This window comes from Zonotrichia albicollis, chromosome 15 (assembly GCF_047830755.1).
Source record: "Zonotrichia albicollis isolate bZonAlb1 chromosome 15, bZonAlb1.hap1, whole genome shotgun sequence".
Classification (NCBI taxonomy): domain Eukaryota; kingdom Metazoa; phylum Chordata; class Aves; order Passeriformes; family Passerellidae; genus Zonotrichia; species Zonotrichia albicollis.
Genome location: NC_133833.1, coordinates 13880901 through 13903330, shown reverse-complemented (window position 1 = coordinate 13903330; position 22430 = coordinate 13880901). Strand labels below are relative to the sequence as shown.

The 22430-nt window shown below is 44.9% G+C and overlaps 1 protein-coding gene across 5 annotated transcripts in view; it reads left to right on the top strand.

Annotated features, from left to right (window-relative positions):
* The window catches only part of LOC102073746 (rho GTPase-activating protein 7), a 53725-nt gene that overhangs the window by 21069 nt on the left and 10226 nt on the right, over positions 1–22430 (top strand). The window contains exons 1-8 of one of the 5 annotated variants that reach the window (XM_074551973.1): positions 5764–5891; positions 13019–13090; positions 14536–14617; positions 15963–16026; positions 17219–18537; positions 18874–19038; positions 19673–19832; positions 21168–21366. In XM_074551973.1, the coding sequence (XP_074408074.1) occupies positions 5879–5891; positions 13019–13090; positions 14536–14617; positions 15963–16026; positions 17219–18537; positions 18874–19038; positions 19673–19832; positions 21168–21366 (2074 nt within the window). In that variant the 5' untranslated portion in view covers positions 5764–5878. The other 4 variants (XM_074551974.1, XM_026791390.2, XM_074551975.1 and 1 more) reach the window with 4 other exon arrangements.

Here is a 22430-nt window from a genome sequence, read left to right as displayed (position 1 = left end):
GAGGGCTGGTAGAACTCCCATCCAGGGCACCACCAGCAGGCAGTGGGCTGTGGAGAAAGGCTTTGTGAATCCAAATGTGTGGCTTCTTCTGTGGGAGCAGTTGAAAGAAGATATTTTCTTTTCCATACAGTTCCACACATAGTATATAGAGGAACTTCGGACATTTTGGGATGTTCTGCCTGATCCCATGTGTTTGTCTGGCTCTCCCACATCATAGAATGTCTTTGGCAATGACCACCACTGTCCAAGGCAGGACACTGTGTTCACTGATGCCTGGGACACGTGCTGGTTATGTGGGGACTTACTCTTCTGGATTTGTTCCTCACATGAAAACCCTCAAGAGTTTCCTTCTAAGGAACATCAGTCCAAATAATTTACTCTGGGGAGTAGCAGATTCTAGCTGGACTGCTTTGCTTGAAAAAACATTTTGTCATGTCTGAAATTATGTTTCTTTGATTAAAAAACAAGCATTACTGACAGTGCTTCTGTGTGGTGCACAGAGGTGAGAGTCATCTATTCCCAAATATCTCTGGTCCAAATACAAGCAGGTGCACTCTAAAAGCTTCCTCAGGACCATTTCAGCAGCTTATTCATTCCTCTATGAAGAGCTTGCTCTTGATGGAGCATAAATAAACCAAGCCCAAGTTCTGTTATGATTCTAAAAATGCATTCTAATAACAGAGGTGACAAAACCCTTTAGTGAAAATACTAGAAGTAGGAAATGTAAGAGATTACAAGCAATATTTTCTTTTCTGCAACCTAGGCAGAACTGTTTTTTTCAGCTTGGGCAGTCAGATGTTGACTTTAACTCAAACTTTTTCTGCAGTGTGCTTTCAATCCAGTTATATTTATCCAAAGCATGGATTTTGGAAGAAGGAACTAGAAGAAGCCTCCAAGGCTGTGTTATCGATCAGGGCTTTCCCTCCTTGGGAAGGTCTGGTTGGAGCACAGATTTGCTCTGCTCCTCCAGAGCCCTGGCCAAGGCTCTGCAGCTTAAACTTTCATCTGGAGACTTCAGAAGTGTCCGTGGCTCTGCCTTCAATATCACCTTTGCTTAAAGTGGCTCTTGAGATAGAAGTAGTTCAGTGATGAGGAAATCAAAGTGCTTACTCTGCTCGTTTTTGTGGCTGGCAAGGCCTCAGAGCTGTGATTCTGCTCTGGGTACCCCATTCCCTGCACTAAATAAACTCTTCCATGCTCAGTTCCTAGATATGGACACTGGACATGGATTTACAGCTCCATGCACCCATTTTTCCTGAGCTTTTTCATGTTAAATGGTCTCTGTGAATCTATGAAACAAGAAGTTATGGTTTTTGTTGCCAGCGTTCTCTCACCCACATTTTAGGAACTTCAATAGTTCTGAAAGAATTCTTCAATTTGTTTAGTCAAACTCTAAAAGTTCCTGAGAAAATCCCTGGAATTCATCCTGATAGCATAGTGTTTTCCTCTCTAAAAAATGCTGAACTTCTAACAACAAAAGGCAAAAGCTAAATTCCAGCTTGAGATTCGACCTTCTCTAATGAGAAACAGATTACACAATTTTAATGGAAATTGGGGCATTAGAAGTTAAAGGAGGAAAGATCAAATCAATTGACACCTGCTGGCTGAGGCAAGATTGTGTTGTTTTCCAGGAGCAACAATTCCACAATATTTCCTTTCATAACAACAGGAGTAGTTGTGATTATCATAGGAGCAGGCAAACAGCCATATGAAGGCACTGACTTCTCAGGGATACAGGAATAACCAGGAAATTTTACATTTCCATTTTAAAAAGGGCTTCTCTTTGAATCTCTGTTGTTATCTGGTATTAGAAAGGGAATCTCCCTGGGTTTTGTTTTGCAGGAATTTCCAGAAGTAGTAACAGAAGGTAGGGTATGGGTAATTCCTAAAACCATTTTGTGCTGTTGTGACCTTTTAATGGAAGGCTGGGTTTAGAAAGGAAGATATAAAAATTAGAATTAATGATGACCTGATCCTGTTAGGATACATAGCAGCATTTTCTAGAGTTCAGCTCTGTGAAAATAAGCTTGGAAATGGGATAATGCTTTATCTGCTGCAGGTTTCACTGGAATGTCCCTGTGCAAGCAGCCAAGCAAAGTTCATTGGGAGGTGGAGAAAATAACCATTTAAAAGTTTTTAATCATGTTTTGAGATTTTGATGGTGAAGCCTGGAAAATCAGGTCTAAATGGTTTTGAATGGCTACAGAGGGACAAACCAGGAGAATAGACTTCCTGTAATCCAAGAGGTTTCTAAATTACTTGGACCCAAACCATTTCATCTTGGCTTTCAGCAAAAAAAACTATTGTTAATTTCAGGGGGCCACTGAATGTGCTTATTTTCTCCTACTCCTGTTCTCACACAGCTGCTTTCTGACAGGAAGTCCAGAGTGGTAACAAGATGTGACTTCTATAATATGATGGATTTAATTTTGACTTCACCTCAACAGCATTTCAGCATATCCCAGAGTCTATATTTAACAATATTATTTTCATCTTTTTAATAAATGTTAAAGACTTTATTCAGCTTACTCCTGTCACAAGAGAGGAAAAATAGTGACACACTGTTTCTGCCCATAGATCTTTCCCCCTGCAATACAAGTATGTGCAGTTTGTCAAACTTCTCTTGTATCATAGATGATAAACTTTCGGTATTTGTCCCTGGAAAATTACTTTTCAACCAATGGAGTTCCTTCTCAGGGTTTTTTGGTTTTGTTAAACTATCTTTTTTTCCCCTCAATTTCATCTAATTATTTTAAATTCTAAATCCTTTTCTAGTGAGCTCATTAATTTTCTTCTTTCTAACTGACAGTTATTCCCTACCACCTTTAACATCCCCCTCTTTTAACTCTCTCAATGTATTGCCTGTATCTTGTTCTGCATTTTTCCTCCCAATTGGTCTAACTTGTTAATTAATCATTTGGCTTCTCTCTGAACAACTTGTTTCCATAGAAATATCTTTCTTGATGCCTCCCAGTATAGTCACAGCTGAAGTTAGGTTCCTTGATCTCCTGTGTTAACTCAAGATGATCAGAGAAGAAATAGAAAACAATTACTCTGGGATCTTACCAGGAGAAAGTTAGAAATGAAATGTCACTCAGCTTGGATTCATGGAAAGTGTTGAGGGAGGTGGTAAAAGGGAGAGAGGGGAAGGAAGAAGTGAGGTGATCTCTTGTAAATGTAAGGAAATATTCCAGTGGCAGGAATTAAAATATGCAGGGAGCTTGGCTGTAATGGGAAGTGACCCCATTGCTTGGCACAGCGAGTGTCTGAAACAGCTTTGGTGACTTGGGGTTCTGCAGAGTTTTGGTAAAGCATGAGCGAGGGATCAGCACAGCAGGCTCCTTTCTAAAAACAATTAATATCGGTCATGCAGCACTTTGTGAAGTTGTTTAAAAGGACCCTCTCCAGGATTGTTTTCACCACATTTGAGGGAGGTGGAATGTGAGTGGTTTGGAGCTGCTGTGGGCAGAATCCCTGCTTGAGCTGACTACACATTGTAGTTTGGCCAAGGCTTGGAAGGAAACCCGTCAGAAAAGTTCTGGAGAGCCTTCAGTGGGGGCAGGTGGGTCCAGAAAACAGGAAATCAAGCAACAAGGACTGTTTGGGGGAAATGATCCCATTTCCCAGGTGTCAGTCCCAAACAATGGCATAAGCTTTGAGGTGATGTTATTGTGGTCCTTGGAGAGCTGGGAACTGAAAAGGTGAGCAGAAACCTGGGAAACCAGGTGAGCAGGAAACCTTTTCTTGTGTTTCCCTCCAGCTTGGGAACCTCCAGCAGCAGCCTCACAAGTCATCAGCCAGGCAGCTGCATCTGGAGGGTTTGAGAGGCTGTGAAATACCCAAATCCCCTTCTGAATCAGAGACATCCTTATTGCAGACACCCTTCACTCCAGCATGGAACCTCCTGTGTGTGGGCTGGACCTCCTCTAGTGAGAGGCAGATGCCAGGATTCCCTGAGTTTGTTGTCCTCTAGGATATATAAAATGATCAAAATGGAGGAATGTGCTTCCTTCCTGCAGAGCCTTCAGGAACTCCTCACTCAATGCTGGGTTGGACTGAAAGCGTTCACTCCTAAGGTTATATGAGTCTTTCCATGTTTGGGAACCCACACAAAACTAGGGAGATCGTTGTTTGTTGTTAAAGAGGAAGAAAATGAGCATTTTAGGGTTATGCACTGTCATTTCATGGGAAATGCCCAAAGGAAAATGGGTGGGAAAGAGAAACTGCAGGCTCTGGTTGGAGCATTTCATTTCTATGGATGGGAGCAGTCTGCTGATGTTATCCCCAGATTTAAATGATACATTCTGTCTTCCTAATCCAAGCACATAGCTGCAAATTTAATCAGAGCAGGGTGTGTACTTTTTATATGGCTTTGGGTGGGTCTGGCAAAAAGCATTTTCTTAGGTAATCATGGCTAATGCCATATATCACAGTACCCTAATTTCTTTAGTATTGTGTCACCCAGTGCCAATATCAAACATCTTCTTCATTGTGCCATACAAATTGCCCATTTAGGAAGCAATTGCACAAAAATAAATCATAGGTCTGTGCAAATTTTGCATTTTGTTGTAATACAGAAAACTAGTGATAATGAAACACACCCATAAATTATAACTTCATTAGGATATGATGTTCCTAAATGAGATTGGGAAAAAGATTTCTTCATCTATAAGAATACTTATTTTAATTAAAAACTTTTGTTTATCCATTTCATTCAAATTCTTATTTTCCCTGCTGTGTTTTGGACTCCAAACTCTTAAGAACCTAAACACTGCATGAAGTTGTTCTACAGAAATTTAGAGCCTGCAGTTGTTCACAGAATCTGAATTATCTTTCAACCTGTGTAAATTAACAGCATCCCACCCTTCCATCTGTCCTATTGAAATGTAATGCCTGACAGTCCAGCAGATATAAAATTATTAGAGATTTAAGGTTAAGTTTTTCTGAACTAGTTTTAAGCTTTTGATATGTTCTTCTGAGACCAGCCTACATGCCACTCTGTACCTGCTGATGATTGTTCAGGCTGCAAAGACTGATCAGGGTTTTTTATTAGATTTTGTGCTGCATCATTAAAAGAATAAAGTCAAATCACAGCAGCAATGAACTACAGCAAATGCAAAAAAAGTCGAGTCTGTTGCAGAGGTTGAAAAACATGCTATTATGATTTCAGCACCCAGATTCATTGCTCAACTGCATGTGAGCTTTTCAGACCACACACCCTTTTTAGTCCCGACTAAGTCCATATAAGCCAAATAAAGCCCAGGTTGTGTCTGATCCATGAAAAGCACTGTGGCGAGGGACCTGCCCTGCAGAGCACCGTGAGCTGGGGCACACTCGGTACCGGGGATGAGGGCTCGGGTTTAGGATGGATCCCCAATCCCAGCTCTGCTCCGTTCCTCCCGTGCCTGGGCACAGCATCTCCTTCGGGATGCCGCGTCGGGCCGGTGTGTTTGGGCAGGGCAGAGGCAGCACAGTTCTGAAGGGAAATAAAGGGGGGGGAAACGGAGATGATTTTGTAAAACTTTGAGGAATTGACAAAACTTTAAAACATGGTGGTAAGCCAGCAAGGGAACCAGGGGGTATCGATTTGCCTTGGTCTGAACGAGTGCGGGGCGCGGGTGCGGGACAGCGGCTCTGAACGGGCAGGGACACCCGACAGGGACCCGGGACAGCCGGCAGGGCTGGGCAGGGACCCGGGACAGCCGGCAGGGAGCCGGGCCAGCCCTCCTGGGCACGAGTCGGGAACGGGGCCGGGCGGGGCTCGGCCGGGAAGGGCGGAGACAGCGGAGAGAGCGGAGCGAGCGACTGCAGCGCCGGCGGGACACGGGGCTGTGGTAGGTGACAGCCCCGGGGAGGATCCAGGTCAGTGCTGCGGCTCATGACAGCCCCAGGTGAGGATCCCGTGGGTGCTATGGGTAGATGATATCCCCAGGTGAGGATCTTATGGGTGCTGTGGCCAAATGACATCCCTGGGTGAGAATCCAGTGGGTGCTGATGACATCCCCAGGTGAGGATCCCATGGGTGCTGCATCAGATGACATCCCCAGGTGAAGATCCAGATCAGTTCTGTGGCAGATGACAGCCCCAGGTGAGGATCCAGTGGGTGCTGTGGCCAGATGACATCCCTGGGTGAGAATCCAGTGGTGGCTATGGGCAGATGACATCCCCAGGTGAGGATCCAGTGTGTGCTGCTGTTTCCATCGCTGCTTTGTTAGTGTGACAGCAGCTCTCTGGCTGTCAACACTTTGGATCATGCTCTTCCAGTAGCTGCTGCCTTTGCTGACTTTTTGGATGCGCTTGGAAAGTTCCAGGTAGGTTGTCTGATTTTATTGCATATCTTCGAATATCAACAAGCTCCATCAGGGCAGAGTGACCCAGTAAAAGTTTGTCCACTGCCCTGGCCTCAGCAGGCTCAGCACCGACTTAGCAGGGGCAATAATCCAGCTTGTTTTTAGTTACAACCACTTACTGGGCAGTCTCTGTTGGGTTAAATAGTTCCTTACATGTAGGTTGGACCTGTGGTGTTATTGGCATTTTGTATAATTAAGGAAAACTTAGTGCTATGCAGTGAAAGAGCACAGACAGTTCACTTGTTTTGGGGTTTGTTACTTCTGTGCTACATTATATTATTATAAACATATATATATATATGTTTATTGGTATTGGCTCTAGTGGCAGCCAGCAGTACCCTCCCTGCTACAGTTCCTTCCAGAAATCTTGCATCAAATTTTTCTCAATCATGTACAAGGGTCCTGTGCACAAACATCCATAAGGAGCTTCTGCCTCAGAGAAATGTGGGATCTGTTCCTGCTTCACAGCCAGCAGCGCTGGAGCACAGTGAAGCAACATATCTGGGATTAGATTGCAGGGAGATAAATCCCTTACTTACTTGGATAAGGATTTTCCAGTGTGGATTGGAAATTAGAGAGTTACAGTCTCATTTCTCCTGAAGTTGATGTGAATTAGGTACCAACTTTCCTTGAGCCCTTCAAAATTGCCATAGAGCAAACACTGCCTTCTCTAACACACTCAGAAGCAATTAGAAGATCAGGCAGCACTGACAAGCCAGTTAATGTGGTTTACAAAGAAAATGCCTTTAAACTTGTCTGGGTCCCAGGAACCAAAGAGGGGAGGAAAATGACAAGGACCTGAGCAAAGGCTTTACTATCAGCTTGGGAGTCCTGGTAATCAGCCTGGGAGCTGATGCCAAGGAGCTGGATAAAGATGCAATTAAGGTTGCCACAAAGTTCTGGGATACATTGCAGTTCCCAGCTGTGATAACTGAAGAGTTGGCTGCAGTTCCAAAACACCAGCATGATAGTAAAGTAGGAATGAAAGGACAAATATCTTGGCCTTTTCATTTTCCAGACATTTATGTTCACTATCTGCATGGAGCCTAAATTATCCTGGCTAAATTCCAAGCTATAATATCTTTTTTTTCCCCTTCTTCCTCAAGTGGGTTAGTAAAGTACAATTAAGCTTTGATATTTTGCATTGCACAAGAGAAAACAGAATAAACATTTCCACTTATTTATGATCCATCTTAGCTCTTGGAGAGTTGGACAGTTTTACAAGTCCCTGGCTGCTTATCTTGGTCAGTGCAAACACCCTCCTTTGAAAGCATTGCTTTTGAGCCTCCAGCATGGAGCAGACATCATGTTCCCACTCTCTTTTTAAGTGACGGGATATAATGTAAATAAAAACAGTTATTAAAAATCCTGTCACAGGTAAAATGCAGTTCTGAACATCCAGAAATCAGAGTTCCAGCACAGCAAATGCATTTTTTACAGGGTGTGTGTAAAGCATAACATGAAATGGCTCATTAGCAGCTTTAAGTCACAGGGAAGTCACATCAATTCTTACAGCCCTAGGAAGATGCTGAAACCAGAAAGATGCGATGGGAAACTCATCCTGTGATGTTCAAATGGAACCTGAAAGCCCCTTGTCACTTCCAGCGCTGCCAGCACCAGCAGCAAGGACAGGATCTGAGTCAGGGTGTGAAGGACCTGCCAGTCCCCAGCCCAGGGCTCCTGAGCTGCAGGAGGATGTGGGGCAGAGTTTGACATGAGGATGCTGTGCTGGCTGCAGTTCTGGGGGCTGGGGATGCCAGTGTGGGCTGTCAGAGAGGAGAGAGGCAGCAGCATTGCCCTGAGAAGCACAGCAGGCAGGCTGGGAGCTGGGGATGCCAGTGAGGGCTGTCAGAGAGAGAGAGGCAGCAGCATTGCCCTGAGAAGCACACCAGGCAGGCTGGGGGCTGGGGATGGCAGTGTGGGGTGTCAGAGAGGAGAGAGGCAGCAGCATTGCCCTGAGAGGCACAGCAGGCAGGCTGGGAGCTGGGCACCCTGGGCACCTGCTTGGCTCTGGCTGCTGAGGAGGATTGCTGCCATTTAGAGAGGAAAAGAAAGGTCCTCTGTGTAATGAGGGAGGTTGGGAAAGAGCAATATCCTTTGGGATTGTTTCTGTTTCGTTACAGAGTGGTGCAATGTCAGTCAGTGAGGAGTCAGTCCTACCCTCTGCTCTGTTCTCCTGACTCCTGGGCATGTTGAGAAATCCTTTCTTTGCCACAAGCACCACACTTGCATCCCACAGAAAAGGGCACAAGGGGGGTCCTGCAGTAACTCGTGCAGGAGTGCTGCAAACAGCAAGAAAACCTCTCCAACTGTTCTTCTTCCTGCCATGGTTTTGGAAGATGTTCAGATTTAAATCCCTTTAATTCATGAAATCCTGATCACCATGTGATTCCTACCTGTTGAAACTGGAAAACTATTTTGGATGGAGATAGAAGCAATACATCTACCATTGGATTTAAAAACCTGTTTAAAAACTGCTTTGAAAAAGACCTACAATGAGACATATCTGCAAAAAGCAATACATTTATGTAAAGGTTTCACAGCAGGCTGAGCTCCCTGGCCTGGACCCACCACTGCCCTTGTCCTGCCACTGGAACCTATCAGAACATGTGGGTCCTGCCACTGGAACCTATCAGAACATGTGGTAACCAATTCAGAAAGCTAAAACTTCTTAAATCTCATCTTGCCAAACAAGAGTGACTCATTTCCTGCCAGTTTGGCTGACAGGACCTGCTGGCATCAGCTCGGGGTGGCAGTGAGGAGTAGGAGCTCACAGCTGGGCAATGGAAGAGGTCTCCTGCTTTGGCAGCAGCTGAAAGTCACACTGCATCCTGGCAGCAAGGTTCCCTGTGCTGTGCTTTCAAAAAGAAACTGATATTCTCCCATTTTATTTAGAGTACTTTAAAATTTGAAATACAGTTTGATGTTCTTCTTTAGCAGGAGTTTGCTCACCTCACAGCAAGGCTGCCTGGCCTGTTGGGTACACTGCTGTCACTGGTTTGGGTTGCTGCCTCTGCCTCATTGTCAGGGAAGTGCTTCTTGTCAGGAAAACATCTCAGACAATGCCCAAATACCCAAATCTCAGCACAGATGTCTTTCCTTTGCTGCAAACAATCTGGTTAGCAGTGCTGTTCATTCTGACAGGGATTTAATTCACATTGCAGCACCTGGTTTGCAGGTACCTGGTGAGGAGTGTGGATCCTGCAGGCTGCACTCAGGGCAGTCTCACATGGGGACACAGAGCTTCTCAGCCCAGGAGAGGTGCAGGAGAGGTGCAATTTTCTCAAGACAGTCTCACATAGGACACAGAGCTTCTCAGCCCAGGAGGCTGCAGGACAGTGTTCACAGGGGTCTGAGGATGAGGGAAGAGATGAGGATCTGACTCCATGTTACAGAAGGCTTGATTTATTATTTTATGATATATATTACATTGAAACTACACTAAAAGAATAGAAGAAAAGGTTTCATCTCAGAAGGCTAGCTAAGTTAAGAATAGAAAGGAACGATAACAAAGGTTTGTGGCTTGGGCTGAGAGTCTGAGCCAGCTGACTGTGATTGGCCATTCATTAGAAACGACCACATGAGACCAATCACAGATGCACCTGTTGCATTCCACAGCAGCAGATAACCATTGTTTACATTTTGTTCCTGAGGCCTCTCAGTTTCTCAGGAGGAAAAATCCTAAGGAAAGGATTTTTCAGAAAATGTGTCTGTGACAGTGTTCCATCTCTGGTGGTGGCACTGGGGCTGCAGGGAGGAGGGTGCATGGGGAAGGGGCAGGGCTGGGCACAGGCAGCACTCTGAATGCTCTGTGCAGGGGCCTGGGCACAGAATGTACCTGTGGGACACAGCACAGCCAGAGGGTGGCACAGCCCATGTGCTGTGTGTTGTTTCTCATAAACATCTGGTAGTAACCTACCACCCCTAGCCTTGGGGAAATAGCTGCCTTGGCATGGAGGAGCTGCTGGCAGCCTCTAAACTAGGAATATTAAGTTTTGCAGGATTTTTTTTCCCCATCTGCTTAATTATGAAATCAGTTGAGGAGGAGGAGGTGACACATTTAGGTTGCTCTGCTATTTCAGTTGTGCAGAAAACACTCAAAAGATGTTAAAAATTGTCATCCTCTGCTCTCGGCCAGGTTGCTCTGAGCCCTGTCCAGCCTGACCTTGAACATATCCAGGGATGGGGCAGCCACAGCTTCTCTGGGCACCCTCTGCCAGGGCCTCAGCACCTTCACAGGGAGGAATTTCTTCCCAATATCTAATCCAAACATGCCCTGTGATTGTGCAAAGGTATGTTAAAAGGCCTGGAGATTTCCATCAGCAAATTCCCCCAGCTCCTCTGTCCTTTGTTCTATGAAGAGGCCACCTGTACGTGTGTATTTTCAGTCACGTTCATTGAAAATAGCCTCACTAGGTGCAAAATTTTTCTGCCTTATTTTTTCTGTTCTCTTTTGCATCACTTTTCATGGCTTGGTTTGGTCTAAAAATGGAATTGTACTTTTAATGTGTTGGGAATTGGGAAGGCTTCAGCCCCTACAGAATCCCTGTCTGAGCTCAGGATTGCTGTGCTCAGGCTGAGGTCTGAATGAGGGCAGCTACATTTTCTCCACAGCTGAGATGACTGAGTGGATCTGCTGGGGTTCTCTAAATGAAAATCACTTTGTGAAAACTTTTAGTGTTAGGCTGGTCATCCTCAGGGCTCTTTTCTACAAATAGCTTTCCTTTTCCTTTTCCTTCTCCTTTTCCTTTTCCTTTTCCTTTTCCTTTTCCTTTTCCTTTTCCTTTTCCTTTTCCTTTTCCTTTTCCTTTTCCTTTTCCTTTTCCTTCTTCCTTCTTCCCTGTGAATACAATGCTTGTCTTTTGTTGTCTCCAGTAAATGCTGTGTTGTGGTAAAGATTATGATAAATGATGGCACTAAATATAGCACTAAATATAGGCATGGTGGATATAGGCTAGTGGATATATATTCCTTCTTGTAGAAGAAATTAGTTTCTGTTCTGCAGTAGGAAAAAAAAGTGTCATCCATCTGTTTTGTGTAAAAATATCCTGGTCTTTATGACTTTATTCTCAGATGAAAAAGCCATACAGTTTTGTGCAGGGAAGCCTCTGTTAGAACAGCATTGTCCAATTTGATTAAGTGATAATGGAAACAATTTTAAGTTTTAAAGTAGAAAAGTAGCCTGGAAGTTGTGTGATATTTTTTGGTTAGTGTCTGATTGCACTGATGACTTACAATTGAGAAGCCTGAGCAAGGCAAGCAGTGAATTTGAACAGGTATGAATGTGAAGTGCCCTGGAATCCTAATCTGTGAGTGTGTGTGTAAAGAAAATAGTTTTAAGGAACAGCTCTGTTCCTCTGGCCTATCATGCTACTCTTTAATGTGCTTTGAAAACATTTCTCTCTACTGAGCATGCTGGATTTTCAGGTAGCTCAGCAATGCTCCTTTCCAAGAAGTCTTTGCTTTTAGGTTGGTGTCTGGTGTAACACACACTGGGGTGCCCACAGACCTGCAGAAATGCATTTGGGGATTCTCTCCTCTTCCACAGCCCCAGACACTTGCAGTGCTCAGGGATCAGACCTGAGGGCACATACCCATGCTGACCTGCCTGTTTCTGTGATTCTGTGGGGCTGGGCTCGCAGAATGTGTGTGATTCTGTGGGGCTGGGCTGGCAGAATGTTTGTGATTCTGTGGGGCTGGGCTCAGAGAATGTGTGTGATTCTGTAGGGCTGGGCTCACAGAATGTGTGTGATTCTGTGGGGCTTGGCTCAGAGAATGTGTGTGATTCTGTGGGGTTGGGCTCACAGAATGTGTGTGATTCTGTGGGGCTTGGCTCAGAGAATGTGTGTGATTCTGTGAGCTGGGCTCGCAGAAATGTGTGTGATTCTGTGGGGCCGAGCTCGCAGAAATGTGTGTGATTCTGTGGGGCTGGGCTGACAGAATGTGTGTGATTCTGTGGGGCTGGGCTCAGAGAGTGTGTGTGATTCTGTGGGGCTGGGCTCAGAGAGTGTGTGTGATTCTGCGAGCTGGGCTCTGCTCTGCCTCTGTGGGATGTTCCAGCAGTGCTGGCCACAGCCTTGCCCAGCTGTCACAGAGCGAGCAGCGAGTTCCTGACATCTGCTGTGCTCACTGCCAAGGGCTGGAGGTAGTTGGCAAGGAAATAAATATTGATAGAGCCTAGCAACAGGTACTCCTGAGAACTCTTGTTCTGGGAATGCTTAGGCTGTGGCCAGTGTTATTAAAGTTGTGAGAGCATTTTAAGTTTATTTATAGGGCTTGTTTGTGTCTTATCACCATCTCTCAGCGCTGGAATGCACGAGCAGGCTTTGCCATGTGAGGGCACAGATGTGAGCCCCACACCCTGCTCTGGTCACTCGTTTCTGCTGGCAGTAGATGCTCCATTGCCCCCAGCTCAGGGGCAGCTGATTTACCCCCCTGTGTGACATCCCAAGTGTGTGTTCAAATCTATCAGTGCTATATTTGCTTATCTCAATAGTGTGAATGAGTATTGCAGAGCTACGTGCATTGGAGACAAAGATTTATTCCTTTTTAGCAATATCCTAGCAAAACATTAACACACAAAATTTCAGAGAGTGTGCCAGGTAAAATTAGCTTCTCACTGCCTCTGCTGTGCACTGTCCATGAACCACTGTGTGTTCTCCTTGCAGAAATTGAAGCCAGAGAAGCCTGCGACTGGCTGAGAGCTGCTGGATTTCCCCAGTATGCTCAGCTGTTTGAAGGTATGATCACAAAGACTTGCCAAGCAGCTGACACTGAATTTGAGTGGAATTGTTCACATAAATAATATATTTTAGAACCTAACACTTCTGATGGAAGCACTTCCAAATTCTGTTATATCTTCATGCCAACCTGGAGGGAAGGAGTGACCTGGTGTGATTTCTTGCAGAAGGGACATCTCAGCAGGGACTCAGTACAATTCTTTAAAGGACCAAATCTTCCCTGGTTTTCTTTTCCTATTGTTAGACTGTAACTCAGTCAAATTTCAGCTTTTGTTATTTTTAGTTGCTTATAATTTTTTCAGACTTTTTTCCTTGGGGTGCTGGAAGTGATGTTTCCAACCACTGATTGCAACCAAAACTCCTCTGAGGCTCTCCAGCCTGTGATCTGAGTGAGATTGCTTTATTGGTGTTTTGAAAAAGAATGTTGCAAAAAATCATCTTGCAATCATAAGTGTTCAGGAGCCAGCCAATCAAAAATGCAATTTCAGCATGTTTTCATATTGTTTAAACTATAAAGTGTGCTTATTTCTTAGGAGGAGGTATGGATTTGTTGAGAGCTTGTAGAATTTTTCAGGCCACACTTGTGCATATACCTTAAAACTGTTCTTCTTTAAAATATGGTTTTTGTTGCAAACATTGAAATTAACAAAAGCTAACCTATTTTTAAGAAAGATTTTATCAAAGAACCATAGTTAAAAGAACAACATTAACTGCTCTCATTCCTACCTCTCCTAGTCACTGCACAATTGAAAATTTGAAGTCAAGCCAGTAGAGCTGGGTTTGAAAGCTGGAAAATGAAACCTGGAAATGCTTCCTGTCTGCCCACAGCAGATTGCGTTCCATAAGCTGTTTGTTGGAAATGTGCATTGCCATGCTTCTGGAAAATGAATCCCCTGCATTACCTTGCTGCTTATGCTGTTTCCTGACCTGGCTAGGAAAATAAAGCTTATAAAATAAGCTAAGAAAATACATATGGACCTCAGTGTTTCCCGCATGTGCAAGGCTAAATCTCAGGAGCTGAAACACTGAACTCTTCATCTCCCAGCCCAGCATGATGTGTCAGGCTCCCTGGAGCTCAGAGAGTGTTTCTCATGTGCTGCATTGCACCTCACCATGGCAAAAAAATAAATCCCTGCTTTATCCTGTAGAAGGTGCAGAGAACCAAAGCAAATCTAAAGGTTATTTTGTGTTTCTCATCAGTGACTGCAAACTCCTGGAAATGCAGAAGGGCTTGTCCACCTGTACCAACAGCAGCAAGCAGATCCCTGCATTGATTCCCCCACTTGCCCCAAGGAACTGATCCTCACTTGCTGGAAGGATGTTTGCATGAGTGCACAGCTATAGAAATAGAAGTAGTTTCATTTCATCCTGTGATAAATAAGCTGCAAAACTGAAAGTCTTTGCAATTACAGCTCAGATTTCAGATTCAACTTCTTTGTTCACAGATATGCAGTTTCCCATTGATGTAAAAACTGTGAGGAGAGATCATGAGTTTTTAGATGGAGATGCAATTGAATCACTGTTCAGGTAAACATTAATCATGGATCATCTTTGATACCCCCAGCCCCCCAGTGACTTGTTACTCATCTTTTCATGCCTCTGCTTTTGTTAGAGAGGAACAAAGTCACCAAATCTGTGAGCGAAGGGAATCACTTCAGGACACAGTTTAGTGCCACTGAAATTGGTTTTTTAGGAATTAAAAGGTAAAGTAAGCACATGTCTGTGCTCCCTGTTCAGCCAAGCTCTCAAGGATGTTACACCGAGCATTAAATATATTTTTTTTATGATGTGAAATGGCTGCAAGCTGATTAAAAATAACCAGTTCCCTGCAGGCATGGCAGGCTGCTCTCTAGGATCATGTGCAGTGGAGTGCAGGAACTTCCTCTACCTCCTGTTCCAGCAGATAGACAGAAAAAAAATTATCTGCATGAGATCTGCTCTGTTTTCCTGAATATTTTTTGGTGAGAAGCAAAGGTACTGGTTTGAAGTTACTGCTTTGCCACAGCTGTTCAGAGCACACAAGTGAACCTGCACTGGCAGTGCCCAGTCAGGCTCAGGGCCCTGTGGAATTTCCCCAGGATCAGAGCCAGGACAGTGTGAGGCTCCTGCTTCAGCTGGTGCTGCAGTTACTGCAGCTCCTCATCACGAGATTGTTCAGCAGAGTTTCTTCAGCAGAAATGATGGTTTCTAACACTTAGGGCACTGCAAAGTTCCTCTCCTGGCGAGGTGTTCTGGTCCTTTCTGAGCTCCTGCTCTGCCTGCACCTGGGGACCAAGAGGAGTTGTTCACACTCACATCTCTAAAGCACAGCAGATGTTAGAGAACTTTGGGTATATTTTGTTTCTTGGTGTCACTTCTGTCCTGGGTGCTCCTTGGAGACTCTCAATGTGCCTCCTGTTGATGCCACCTATTGTTTGACATCTAAGTGATTGACTAATGTGGGGACCTTACTGATTCCACAAGGTTTAATTAAAATGATAGATAATGAGTCCTTCCAGAGATACAGATTAACATCTTCATTTTAAATTTTTTTTTTTGAGGAGCCCACGCAGAATTTCATTTATTGTCAAAATCTTAAATCAATATGAAGATATTCACAATCATTAGCACTAATAATATGATTTTTTTTAAAATTAAAGGATTGATTATTGTTTTCTCTAGTTTTAAGATGGCAGAACTGGAAGTGTGAACATCATGGTGTTGTTATTGGTGCTGGTTTTGGGGGCCAGTGTATGGGAGCCTCTAGCAGAATGTCACTCTGACAATAGTGAAGACTCCCTGGTAGAAGATCACAACTGGTTTGATGCATGTTTGTTTTCAAGCAATAAAATAGCTGAAATGTAAAACCCCTGTGTTTTTTCTCAAACCCTAGAAGGTTGAACACATTGAACAAGTATGCATCAATGAAAGTGGAAATAAGCCGTGACAGGAATCGGGTATGTCTGTAACATACAGTTCCTGTTCTGATTAAACATGTGTTGAGCTGTTGTATCAAACACCTGGGTTCAAAAGTGCATGAAGGATTAGCAATTCCTGAACATTCTTTTCTATTCCATCCCACAAAGCTCCGCTATTTGCATGTTATGTTGAGAAAACATAGGGATGGAGATTGCTGCTATGTAATGTTTGAAACTTTGCAAGGTAGGTTAGGGGTGGCTTTTGAAACACTTTTAAAATTTGATTTGACACAGGTTACTGTCCAAAAATTCACTGGGGGAGGAGAAGTTGCCCCAAAGGCCCATCATGGCTATCATTGCTCTCCTATGTGGTTTTCCACCTTATTTAACTGCTGAAAGTGAAATTTCACTCCTGTTGACTACACAAAGAAATCTAAAGGGCAATCCAAATGCTCAGCCCATACAATCTAGGTAGGTTTTAGCTGTGCTGTCTTTGTGCTCTGCCACTGCAGCTAAATCAGAGTGGTGCCCCCAGCTTGGCTGGGCAGCCCCAGCTCTGCCAAACCTCTGAGCCACTGGAGATTAACTGCAGGACTAGGAGAAAATAATGCCAAATTCTGAGAAAATGTCTGGGATTTGGAGAGTTCTGCTCTCTCTTGGGGCAGAATGGGGCGGGAGAAGAGGCAGGTGGCTCCCATCTCTGCAATGTTTCACTGTCCCAGTGTTCCCTCAGAGTGGGGACAATCCAGCAAAGGGCACCTGGTGCAGGTGGGAGCTCCAAAAGGGTGCACAGGTACTGATGCTGCCACAGCCCCACAGCTAAACACATCTTTACCTGAAAATGGATGGGTTTTGGTCACAGAAGTGTGAGAGTGCTTGATTTGTTTGACTTTAGGAAAGGCAGTGTAAACCCAATACAATCATCTTTCAAAACCCTTGGATTTGCCACAAAGCAGGATTTTTCATCCTTAGATCAAATCTGTCACTTTTTCCTGTGGTCAGCTTCCCAGATTCATCAGCATGCTTGGGCATCATTTGTCAGCATGTTTTTCAACTAACTTAGGGCAGATCTTCAGTGTCTGCATGGTCACATTTCCCTGTGTTGGTTGTGGGGGTTTCAGAAATCGGCAGAAAATTTAAGTCTACTTTATATATTAAACTGCTTTTTGTAATTTAAAATTTGCCAAACTTTGCCCTTGAATTTGTGTTGTTTTTTTTTTCTCCTTCCCAGAGTGATGACTCCGAGGATGATGAGCCCTGTGCCATCAGTGACAGGTGGGCCTACGAGAGGTGCAGCCAGCGCTGGTCTCGCGTCGGGAGCCTGGCAGCTCTCCCAGCAGAGCAGGGGGCTGGAGCTCCCACCCCAGTGCTGAAAACCATCAGCAATGAGGACAGTGTCTGTCTGGATCGTGGTGAGAAGCACGATGTGTCCTCAGTTCACAGCACCAGCAGTGCTGACAGTGACATTGTTAACTCCCAGAAACCTTTTGAAGATGTGGAAACCAGCACGAGCTCCTCTAGGTGTTCCTCAGTTAAGGTACCTTCACTGGACTCTGCTTTTAGTTGTTCTCCTCCCCCCAGTGAGTTTTTAAATATCACCAGTGAGGAGAAGCTTTTGGATAAGTCACCATCTAAAAAGAGGAAGAGCCTTCTAAAGAAAATGGAGAAGCTGCACTTAAGGAGCTGCAATTTAAGGAGTGGTCAGTCAAAGGCCAAACCCATAATAAGTGAACCTGTTCTTCTGGAAGGACTTAATGAAGAAAAGATGAAGATGCTGAACTGTGTAAATATTTCTGACCTCTCTGGCATCCGAACAAAGAACAATTCCTCCATTTCTCCCCAGAGCAGCAATAGCAGCAATCAGTCTGTGAACAGCAGCACAGGGAGCACTGCAAGGCCTGTTACAAAACCAGGCAGCCCCTGTGAAGGAAGGAGGATGCATGCAGAGCACATGGACACCAGCAAGCTGCTGCTGGGGAATGATCTATCCCAGCAAAACCTAAAAAATGACGTGACATTACCAAAGAGCCAGATGTTTCAAATACCACAAGGCCACAAACCTGGCACTTTCCCCACAGTGCTTACAGACAGCTCCCCGTCTGCAGACAGCTCCTCTGTCAACTGGAGGACTGGGAGCTTCCACGGGTGCAGGAGGAGCAGGAGCAGCTCCAGGGGCACCAGGAGCCCCGTGCTGGGCAGGGATCAGAGGCTCAGTGTGTATGACAACATGCCCAGCCCCGAGCTGCAGGGCCTGGAGCAGCTCAGCGACGATGACGTTTTCTCAGAGCTGAACAGTGTCATTGCAGATGTCAATGGCCTCAAAAAGCTGGTGGATCAGTGGACTGAGAAGTTCTCAGATGATGGGGATTCTGACTTTGCTAGTGACTTGGCCTCTTTGTGTCCACCCTCCCCTAAGGAAAGCTCTGTTGAAGCAGAGGGCTCAGAAGATAAGGCAGCAGGGGAGGCTGGGGGAGAGAGCAGCTGTGGCCTGGGCAAGGAGATTGGTTCTGCAGAGCTGGCATACATCACAGACTCTAAAAACACCAACAGGTCAGCCATCCTTGGGTTTGCTTTTGATTCTGTCCACTCAAATATAATTGATTTACCAGAACAGAGTCTGTCCTAGGCAGCAGCGTCTGCTGGTGGCAGGTACTGCTCCACAGGTACCAATATCTGACCTCTGCTGAACAGGGACACTCATAACCTGCATGAGCACTCAGGAATCAGGGAAACAGTTTGTATTGCCAGAGCCCCTCCTGGATGGGAAGCACCTTGGTTAAGTGCAAATAACTGCAGGTCATTTAGAGTCTTGGGTGCTTCACAGGTGCAGGTAGGAAACAGGGATGGTGGAAATGTTCCTAAGGTTAAGCAATGTTTGTCCCATAGGCATGGGAAGCAGCACTGGTGTGTGGAAGAGAACCTGGAAAGCCTTTCCCTGCAGACTGATGGCCAGTCAGCTGCCCAGCTGGCCCGCACACAAAAGCTGGCATTGCTGAAACTCACAGCTCTAATGGACAGATATTCCCCGTCCAGTAAGCAGGGCTGGAACTGGTAAGTTGTGTGATATTAAAACAACCTGAGCTGGAAAGAAAGGGGTTGATGTAAGCATGTGAGTTTCCTTGTCTGCCTGCACTGCACATGTTCAGGATGAAGAATTTTATCCTATTAAATTGCTAGCAGCCTCATGCTTGTTTCCATGGCTCTAGGATTTCCTCTGCTGTGGGCTGTACTTTGGCCCCTTGCTGCTGTTAAGGCACATCACAGTTTCTCTTTAAGTTTGCCCAATTGCATGGCTTTTTCAGGGGACCATCCCAGGGACTGTGGGACTGAGAATCCAGCCCTTCAGCACTGTCTGTTTGAACTAAACCAGTGACAAATTCAGACACTCAGAGGACTTACATACATTTTGTGATAGGGAACTGGCACTTGAATATAGAAGGAATAAAAAACCCTGCAGTCCCATAAGGGGATGGAATGTAATTCCAATGAGAATGCTTTATTAAAGTTAATTTCAGCAATGAAAAGAGGAAGTCATCCCTGTAATTGCTGATTTTCTCTCCCTCCTGGTGCTGTGTGTGTTTGGGGCTGTGACAAAGTGCAGCCCAGCCCTTTCTGATGAGTGTGAAGCAGCAGGTGCAATGTGCTGCACACCTGGTAAGCTGCATCTACTGGTTTTCGTTTCCAGGACCATACCAAAGTTCATTAAAAAGCCCAAAGCCTCGGACTACAAGGACAAAAATGTGTTTGGGGTTCCTTTACTGCTGAACATGCAGCGAACAAGCCACCCCCTGCCCAATGGCATCCTGCAAGCCCTGGAGTACCTGAGAAGCCACTTTCTCGACCAGGTATGAACTCAGGGCTGCCCAGAGGAGCTCTGGGCCATGAGCAGATCTGCTCCAGGGAAGCAGACTTTTTTTAATGCTTTTTTGAAGGACATCTTTACCCCTAAGGCTCTGAGTAGGCAGAAGGGTGTAGCTCTGAGCAGGTGGCCTGTGAGGAAATGCCAGTGCTGGTCCCCTCTGGGAATGCCTTTAGCCCTGTGCTGTGTTTCTGTGCCTTCCCTCAGTGAAACCCTCCTGGTGCAGGCTGCCTTTGCCTGGGGAGGTGTCATGGCTCTGCTCCCCAGGGAGGCAAACCTGCCAATGTCACTGTTCCTCTGTTCGGTGGCTGCTGGTAGTGCCAGAGCTAACATGAGAATTAGTCTTGTTTCAGCTGAAATGTATCACCAAGCAGAGAGAAAACATTACAGCAGTGCCTGTTACAACTTTTCCTGGAGCTCAGCCGTGTGTTTATCCCCTGAGTGGAGATGGCAGAGAAGTGTGTGCTGTATATGGTATTTCCATAGCATAGCTGCAGAAATGAAGACCTTATGACATGAGACATTAGTTAAAGAGAGCACTATTCTTCTTGTGCTTTGCCATTGTCTCGATGTGTTATGTGATGCCAAAGTGCAAAAGTGTGTGACTTCACTTCTGTGAAGTGACAATGCAAGCGTTTTTCATTTTGAGGTTATGGTATCCATTCAGTTCATATAAATAAACCAGAGAGTGTAAATATTGCCTCAGTGGCACAGAGTAAAACTGTCACCAGAAATTTTGGTGTGTTGAGCTCATGGGAAACTCCTAAATCTCTCTCAGTTGACAATCACATTAAAAAGAACATCAAAATTTCCCTCCAAATGGCATCTGCCCTTTGCCATTAGAAAAATGGATGTATCAGGTGTTACAGGGAGCTTTGTGGATCTCAGAGTCAGTTTGTGTAAGCCAGCAGCTGATGTATGTTTGTGTTTGGTGGACACACATTGGTGAATTTGAAACTTAAGAGTTGCCATGTGTGAGCACAGCCTGCCCAAGAGAATGGACATGTGTCAATGGTAGTGATTTTAAAAGGCAAAATGAGTACTTTTGTATGAAATAAAAGCCAAGCAAACATGAAAATTGGTATGTCACAGCTGATTCTGTGGGTACCAGACATGGCTTGCTTTAGAGAAATGTCCATGTAGCTTCTAATGATACAAAAGTATTTTGGTGTTCAGTCAATGATACAAAAGTATTTTGGTGTTCAGTCCCACTGCCGCAGGATATTTGCTATTGGAAGGAAGGTGAAGGATCGCTTATTTGTCAAAATTTTGATTCCCTATGACTCCTCTCTTTGTCTTTAATAATTCCTTTCACCCACAGGTCGGCCTGTTCCGAAAATCGGGCGTTAAATCCAGGATCCTGTCTTTAAGAGAAATGAATGAAACCAGCCCAAACAATGTGTGCTACGAGGGGCAGTCAGCCTTTGACGTGGCAGACATGGTGAAGCAGTATTTCCGAGACCTCCCCGAGCCCATCTTCACCAGCAGGCTCTGTGAATCCTTCCTGCACATCTACCAGTGTAGGTACCCAGAGCTGGCATTTCCCAGCTCTCTGGCCACAGGGAATAACACACAGATTTCCCAGGCACTGTCCTGGGAAAGGCTGTGAGAAGATCAGAGAGAAGAATGATAAACAATTCTTAGCCCAACTTGCTGCACCTGGTGTTGTGAACATGTGGAATGTGTTGTGGAGATTTGTTTACCTAAGGGTGGTTTCTTAATTGGCCAATGGTGATGGTGTTTTAATTAAAGGACCAATAAAGTCCACCTGTAGTGACTAGGGTATAAATAAAGCAATGGGTTTCTTAATAAAAAAGAATTAGCCTTGTGAATGATAGAGTCCATATGACATCTTCTGTCCTGTTCCCTGTACCTAACACTGCCATTTTCCAGTGCCTTGGATATGTTAATATTCAGCTGTACAAGGCAGTGGCCAGGCAGGAGTCGTGCCAAGTCCCCTGCAGTCAGAAGGGACAAGGCAGGCAGGGCATTTCTGACAAGATGAGTTCCTGTGGCTCTGGACCTGGGAGCTTCCCTTCAGCCTCCTCTGAACCAGCTGGTTCTCTTCTCTCAAGCATGAGTGTAAGGAAATGCTGCAGCAACCCCCTTAAACTGTGCTTTTAAACAGTTATTTCCTCATGCAAAATTAAGAAATAACCTGGTCCCCTTGTTCATGGCATGGCATAGCTGCTTGAGCAAGAAGACCTGATATATTGATGTATTTCTTTATTAAGGTGCCCAAGAACAGCTGCTGTGAAACAGCTGGGAAATGCCAGCAGCTTTCTGCCTGTGCTCACACTGTTACTGTCCTTGAGACTCAACCCAAAAACCAAGGAAACTCAAAGCTGAAATATTGCATTTAATGCAATTTAAACAGGTTCTCTTCCCAGTACTTTGCCCTCAAGGAATTCACTTTCCAAAAGCAGATGGACTGGGAAAGGACCTTGAAGTAGGGCTGATAATGTTGTTAGGACAGACAAGTTTCTTCTGCTTCTGAGAAATGCTTTTGAAAGACAAATTGTGAGCTTTCTGAGAGGACTGGTATTGCAGCCTAACCCATGGGGCTTTTATTGACCTAAGTCAG